The sequence below is a fragment of the Microtus pennsylvanicus genome, chromosome 4 (genome assembly GCF_037038515.1).
Source record: "Microtus pennsylvanicus isolate mMicPen1 chromosome 4, mMicPen1.hap1, whole genome shotgun sequence".
In the NCBI taxonomy this organism is placed as follows: domain Eukaryota; kingdom Metazoa; phylum Chordata; class Mammalia; order Rodentia; family Cricetidae; genus Microtus; species Microtus pennsylvanicus.
Window position 1 is genome coordinate 111,001,230 of NC_134582.1, and position 8,097 is coordinate 111,009,326.

An 8,097-nucleotide genomic window follows, 5' to 3' on the forward strand; every position below is an offset into this window, starting at 1 on the left:
TTCAGAGAGAGTGTTTTTTAGTTATTTAAGTTTCTTCTAATGGACACAAAACATTTTTGATGCAGTAGACATTGTCTGAGAGCTAGATGTCTACCAAGAGATGAATGGATAATAAATTATGGCACATATATACAATGGAATTTTATTCTGCTATTAAGAAATATGAAATCATGAAATTTAGAGATGGATAGCACTAAAAATAGTATGTAATATGTCATCACTCTCCCTCATATGTAGATTCAAGTGTGGTCATGTTGATGTAAGTCAAAAAATATTTTGGGGCCCAAGAGGTGAAAAAATAAGCTTTGAGGGAGAGAGATGAGGGGGTAATAGTGCACATACTATATAAGCCTGAAAAGGAGATTATTGGGACCAGGATAGTATATTGGGGAGGGGGCAGGGAGATAAGGAGAGTAGAGAAGATAATTAACCAAAGCATTAGAATACATGAAAATGCCATAAGAAAAATTTACTTTATATACCAGTTTTTAAAAATCAAAATGAGCTTTGACAGTACAGAAAAATCTAAATATACAACTTAGGTTTGTTTTTTTTTCCTCAATTTTAAAATTAAATATATTTATAGCTTAAATGTATCATTTCCCTCTCCTCCTGTGCATCCCTTTTGTTCCCTTTCAAATCCATAGCTTCTTTTCCTTTAATTATGTATATGGATGTACAACCTGCTGAATTTCCTTAGTGTTTCTTGGATGTATATGTTTTCAATAGTATTGTCTAAAAACTTACAGGGTTCATCCCTGGGGGAGACTAATTCTCCTCCCAGCAGTCATTAGTTGCTTGTAGCTTTTTGCCTATGAGCCGGACCCATGAGACTTTCCTCTTCCACATTAGTATGTCTGTTGTTGTCATTGTTCAGATCTTGCTTAAGCAGGTGTATTTTATACTCATTTTTATAATTTATTTTAAAAAAATACTATTTTTCTCATTTTAAATACCAATCCCAATCCCCATTACCATCCCTCCTCCTGCTCCCTCTACCTTCCCCCCTCAATCCCCCATCTACTCCTCAGACAGGGTAAGGGAAGTCAACAAAGTCTAACACATTGCTTTGAGGAAGAACGAAGGCCCTCCCCACTATATCTAGGCTAAGCAAGGTATCCTTCCAAAGAGAACAGGTTCCAAAAAGCCAGTACAAGCAGTAGGGATAAATCCTGATCTAACTGCCAGCGGCCCTACAGACTTTCCCAGCCATACAATTGTCATCCACTTTCAGAGGGCCTAGTTTGGTCCTATGCTGGTTTCCCCACTGTCAAACTGGAGACATTGAGCTCCCATTAGTTCAGGCCAGCAGTTTCAGTGGGTATTCCCATTGTGGTCTTCACCCCTTTGCTTGTGTTATTGTTCCTCTCTCTTTTTGACTGGATTGTGGGGGCTCAGTCCAGTGCTCCACTGTGGATTTCTGCATCAGTTGCTGGATGAAGCTTTTATGAGGACATTTAAGATAGTTATCAATCTGACTACAGGACAAGACCAGTTCAGGCACCCTCTCCACAAGTGCTTAGGGTCTTAGCTGGGGTCACACTTGTAGATTTCAGGGAATTTCTTGTCAGGTTTCTTGCTAGCCCTATAATGGCTCCCTCAATCAAGATATCTCTTTCCTTGCTTTCCCTCTCTGCCCTTCCCCCATCTCGATCATCCTGTTTCCTCAAGTTCTCCTCCCCACTTCACCTTCTTCCCTCCTCCTCCCCTTCACCCCACCCTTCTTCCCTCACCCTCATGCTATCATTTTTCTCCATAAATCTTGTCTATTTCCTCTTTCCAGGGTGATCTATATATGTTTCTTTTAGGATTCACCTTGTTGCCTAGATTTTCTGGGGTCATGGACTATAGGCTCATTATCCTTTGCTTAACGCCTAATATCTGAATATTTTTGAGGTTTCATGAGTGTAGTTTAGCTGTATTTTTAGGAGATTCAATCTCACAGTACACTTCCTTTCCTTAGGCTCTTAAAATCTTTCTACCCTTCTCCCATCATGTTCCATGAGCCTTAAACAGGAGTTATGTTGTAGATCTATCAACTGGGACTAGGCACCCATCCTACAATCCGTTGTTCTTTGCATTCTGACCAGTTGTGGAAACCTCAGCATCAGAGATGTTGAATAAATTCATTCTTTATATTGCTTTGGAATGAAGACATTTTAATGATAATGATAAGTAACATATATATGTTTAGGAATGAGTTAGTGTATATATACATACATATATGCATACATATATATATATACACATATACATACATATTGGTTGGTATATCTCATCCCTAAATTTGAGAGTTAGAAAGTTAATGGTGTTAAAATTTAATCCTTGCTTTTCTCATAGGCACCCAAACTTAGTATATCCAAAAAACCCCACCCATAACTTCTTTTTTTAAAAATACTTCTCTATCTATTGCGGCTATACCAGTTGTTTTTTTGAAATGCAAAGAATTCCCCTTCCATTCTTTCCCCATTACTGTTTGTATCAGTTACTTTTTATTGTTGTGATAAAATACCATGACCAAGGTTAGTTATAGAAAGAAGAGTTAATTTGGACTTATGGTTTCAGAGAGTGAGAGTCCCTGATGATGGAGTGAAAGTTTGTTAATGGAAGCAGGAACCTGAGGACTGACATCTTCACCTGCAAGTACCCAGCAAGGACAGCAAACTAGAATTGGCACAGGTCTTGAAACTCTCAAAATCTGGCCCAATGACACACTTCTTTCAGCAAGGCCTCACTTCCTAACTATATTTGAACAATACCCTCAACTGGGATCCAAGTATTCAAACGTTGAGACTGTGAGGAATATCGCATTCTAACTATCACAATGCACTCTCTGATCTCTATAGACCTGAGGCCACGTAATAATGGAAAATACGTTTAGTTCAACTTCAAAAGTTTCATAATATTGCACAGCCACAGCACTTCTTAAAAGTCCCAAGATTAATATCTCTTCTGAGACTCCTGGCAAAGTCTCAAATCAAATTATGTATTTCAAATAAATAAAAACACAAAATATACATTACCAATCAAAAAGGGAGGTATGGGGACATAGTGAAAAAATATTTGATTAAAAATAAGACTGAATCTCATCAGGACAAACATCAAGTTCCATAGCTTCTTATCTAGTGTTAAAGGACTTAGATTGCTCTGGCTTTGTTGCCTGCGATATATACCACCGTCTTGGGCTGGTTCCTCTCCCTGAATGCAGTTCTCTCTACCATGCATCTCACAGCAGTGCATCTCCGACATCTTGGGATCTCCAATGCAAGCCAGACTACACTTATACAGCTTCATGAAATGGCTTCTCAGGGCCTCTTGTCCTCTTGGGGCTTTTATGCAAAGACTCCTGTGATGGACATTGAATTACATTACTACCAATTTATGACTGTGGTTGTTTTCCAGGAGCTGAAAATGCTATATTCTCTCTTCCACAAGTTGGTAGGTAGCTGAGTGAGGATATGCCGTGAGGATACCCTTCTCTTTATTCCAATGTAGATCAACAGTCAAATCAATATTCCTTTCCTTAAGATACTTTTAAATTTAGCCTCAGGCAAGTTCTTAGGACATGGACTGAAAACAGGCAGTTTTTTGTCATTTTTTTTCTCTTAAAATATCACAGGAACAGTCTCTAGCCCAATTGCCAATATTGTTCTCTCTGAAAACCTCTTGAACTGGGCCTCCATAGTCCACATAGCTCTCAGCACTATTGTATTCCAAACACCTACTAGGATGACACATTAATGTCCACTTACATCCTTCAATCACTTCTCTATTCCAAGGTTACAAAGTCTCTTACATTACTCAAAAAAAAAATAGTATTGTCAGTTCTGTAACAGCAATAGCTCTCTCTCAGGTACCAACTTCTATGTTAGGACTTTTCTATTGCTGTGATAAAACACCATGACTAAGGCAATTTATAGAAGGATGAATTTATTTGGGTTTACTGTTCCAGAGGGTTAGAATCCATGATGGTGGAACAAAGACATGGAAGTGGGAACAGGGAGTCAAGGGCTCACATCTTAACCTACAAGCACCAAGAAGAGACTAAGCAAGAAATGGCACCATTTTTAAACTCTCAAAGCCTTTCCCAGTGACACTAATTAGGCTTTCTTTGACTGTTCCATTCATTTATTAGTTTTTCATTTTCTTGTCCAGTATGTTCATAGCATTTTTTCTCTTATGGCCTTAGTTTATAATTATTTTTGATTTTTATTAGACTATATCAATTTGCTTATTTTTGCCTTGTTGTTGCAAATTATAAGGAAATAATCTAGACCAAATCTTGATAGAGAGATAACTACTCAAAATGTATAAGTGGAATAAATTAATGGATAAAAATCACTAGTATATTAATAATATTTATACACATATTTAATTGTAATAATTGTTTTGAATAAGTGAACACAGACTAGACTAAAGACTGGAGCCTTTATTATTATTAATATTTTCATACAATATATTTTGATCATATTATTTCTCATCTCCCAGATCATCCCAGATCTTCCACATTTTCCTACCAACCCAAACTCATGGTCTCTTGCTCTCTCTCAAAATAAAAACTTAAAAAAAAATCAAAAATCTAACAATTGAACAAACAAAACAATAAAAGTAAAAACAAATAAAAACCATGAACTCCATTTTGTACTGATCAATTACTCCTGGACACAGAGCTTGCCTTGGGGGTATAGTTGATATACTCAGGGTCACTTTACCGGAGAAAACCCATTTTCCCTTTGCCAGCAGGTACCAACCACAAATAGCTTCTTGATTAATGGTAGGATTTTGTGTTTGCTTCTTCTCTGTGCTAGAATTTTGTCTGTCAAAACTAGAGTTCTTATCCTAGATCTGTCACTGGTTATAATCCTAGCTTAACCTAGAAAATCAATTTAGTCTATAAAAACCTTCGTTTTCTCATCAGTAAAATGTAGGCTACAGCAGTCTCTACTATATACACAGGTCTTGTGATACGGGAAATCAGAGGCATAGTCCACATTCATAAAAATCAAAGAACGGAGGCTTGTCACCATTCCTTTTTTTTAAGCTGCAACTCTTCCTTTCTTATTTACCACCAAGATCTTACATTGAGTTTTCAGTCCCTTTAAAACAGCCCATTTCTTTTCAAATTCAAAGTCCCTCAACTGAGATCTCCATTAAAATAAAAAATAAAAGAAATACTCTCTGTAAGAGGGAAGAACCAGAACACAGTCATAATCTGAGCCAAGCAAAACCGAACTCCAACAGTATAAATAACGCAATGTTCAGTTATCTGGGATTCACTCACCGTTTTCTGGGCTCCTCCAAAGGACTTGGTTCGCTTCTCTGGCTCTGCCCTTTGCGGCATACAGGGCTTTGCGGCATACAGGGCTTCTGGACTCCAGTTGCCTTCACTCCACTGCTACTGTTCTTGCGGCTGACCCATGACCACCCTTTCTTTTATATCATAGGAACCATGGAAGGCAACAAAGACTCACTAGAAAACACAGCTTACCACTATCAAAGAAAATGACCTTCCCTGAAGGATAAGGACCAGTTTTCAATCATGAGTACATGAATAGTTAGCTGTGCTTTCTTGCTAGAACCTTCAAATGAGTTCTCTAGAGGCAGAAATGTGCTACTTCACAAACCTTTGCAGGGACTGCTACCTAATTTGCAACCTTGAAGTCTAATCACATGAGATACAAAAGACAGTTAATGTAGAATGAGGAAACAAAGATGAAATTTTGTTGAAATACATTCCCAAATGCCCAGCTTGACCGTGGAGAATCATATTAGGAAAAATGAGCACACAGCTTTTAATGTGAGGCCATGCTTGTGGCTACAGTTGCATCTTCACACCGTCAGCCACGTGACTTGTGCCAAACCTCTCCCAGCTTTCTTTTAGTTATGTGAAGAATGGGAATAATAAAACCAATTGTAGTTATTTTTGAAAGTATTGCTAGAATTCCTCTGTTTACAATGACTCAGTTCTGTCAAACATCTGACAGTATATATCTTCATCCCCTTAAACTGCAAGATTCAAGAGATTTCGTGGCTTTCCTAAGCATAATAGCCAGCAAGTTTTGTGTATTATTATAGGCTATGGAATTCTTACTTAGTGTTTTTTTTTTCTGTTTGCTCAATTAAATCCTTACCTCAAGTCTGTGTGGTAAACATGATTATATTACAGTTGTGGAATATGAAGCTCCAAGAGGGTAAGTAATTTGACCAAGATGGTTCTACTAAAAAATATGAATCCCAAGGTCCCAATACAAGTCTCTGACAGTATTCAGTACCATTTCCAGTACCACTATAAGCCAAGGACAAGAGTCTGAGTCAGGATTTGACACAGATAGAACTAAATTTTAGAACTGTGTAGTAGACAGTGAGTTCATCACTCTGCATTACCTTCATTTTGGGTCAGATCACAAGCATCACAGACACTTTGACTCTACGACCATCATGCTTTTGGACCTACAGTCCTCCCAGATCAATATTCTACCCCTCAAGGGGTTTGTGGTAGCTTAAGAACAATCCGGGCACAGACATGTAGACCACTGCATATGGATGTGCAGGTCGGAAGGTCACTGCACATTTGGATGAACTTGAGTTAAGGAAAGCTACATCTCTAGAGAGATGGCTCAGACATTAAAGGCTAGACTTACAATCAAAGCTTCAAGAACCTCCCCTATACTCCCAGAAAAAAAACCCTAAAACAAATGAAACAACAAACAAACAAACAACAACAATAAACAATGGTGCACATTCAAGAGCATGTGTAATGCAGAAAACCTTGAAGTCCATTGGAAATGCTCCATTACTTGAGAAATTAGCTTCTCAGGGTCAGCCATCAACTGACTTTTTCATTCGCTTTCGCCAACAGGTCCAGCTGTGAGATACAACAAGTTCAAGATGTCAGAGGCCAAGCCACCTCCCCTGCTGGGACAGCACACCAAGCACATTCTGAAAGAGGTCCTCGGATATGATGACAGGGCTATTGGGGACTTACTCAGCTTTGGTGTGATAGCACAACATGAAACCAAGTGACAGAGGAGACCGCATCAGAAAACTGCCCCTGGCTGGCCCTGTTCATGCCTGTCCCTAGTCTTGATCCCACGGAAAGGCCGAGTAGAAACTGCAGAATTCCTGCCTGGAATCTCTGGGGTAACTTTAGAATTAAAGTCTAGTGCCCATTGAAAACCTTACTATTCTTTTGACCTTTTGCTCCCCAGAAAATAATTTGTTGGTTTGTGGACTTTGATTAATTCTATTGTTTTCATCCATAAGAACTATGACCGTTTGGTAAAGGAATGTTTTTTCCATTTGATTCCTCCCCAATGTACACATGTATGGAAATATCCCATTATAAACTGTAGTTTTGATTTGTCAATTGAAAATAAAACCAAACATGAAAAAAAATTTTTTTCTGGGAAAAGCCCCCTTTATTTTAATTACCTTAATGCCCTAAAATGGTTGCCTGTCCCACCCACACAAGCCTGAAAAAAAAAAACAGAACTCTTGACATTTTCTACTTGTACATAAAGTCCTCGTTTAAATCTTTGTTAGGAAGTCAAGCAATAAGCAGAATGACAGTCTCTGTGATTGATTTTAAACAGTAGAACTTAATTTCCAGCCCACAAACCCTTTGTTAGTCTGTAATTTAAACCACGGATTTTGTTGATGTCTGTTGTAAGACTGAGCTCCTCTCTGCCCATAAGGAGTGAATATTTGCATTTCCCTGGTGATACTGTGATATACAACGGAAGACCAATTTCTACCTATTCATTTAGGGTGTGAGTATTTGTGCGTGGCAGAGAGCACAGGGGTTGCTCCCTTGCTACCTTATTTTGAGACATAGCCTACTGCTGCACACTTTAAATAAATGTGAGGTGATACATGTTACAGTGTAAAGGGGGAAATGATAGGAAGTATTTCTTTATAATTTGAAGATCTCTGTAGAAGACAGAATCATGTCTTTGTGTTTTGATTTGTCAGCGAATTCCAATTATAGAAAAATCTCTCTTGAAGATAAAAAGTAAACAGGATATGTGCTTTAGAATGAATTGCCACTAGAAACTGCATAGGCCAGGTGCAGACCAGGTCATCAGGCATCATGTGCTC

The 8,097-nt window shown here is 38.2% G+C and overlaps 1 protein-coding gene across 2 annotated transcripts in view; it reads left to right on the forward strand.

The window, feature by feature from the left end:
* Sugct (succinyl-CoA:glutarate-CoA transferase) overlaps positions 1–7,377 on the forward strand; it is a 661,530-nt gene extending 654,153 nt beyond the window's left edge. Inside the window, exon 14 of one of the 2 annotated variants that reach the window (XM_075971076.1) lies at positions 6,860–7,377. In XM_075971076.1, coding sequence (XP_075827191.1) covers positions 6,860–7,023 — 164 coding nt within the window. In that variant the 3' untranslated portion in view covers positions 7,024–7,377. The remainder of the gene's footprint in view (positions 1–6,859) is intronic. The other variant, XM_075971078.1, reaches the window with a different exon arrangement.
* The last annotated feature ends 720 nt before the right edge of the window (positions 7,378–8,097 follow it).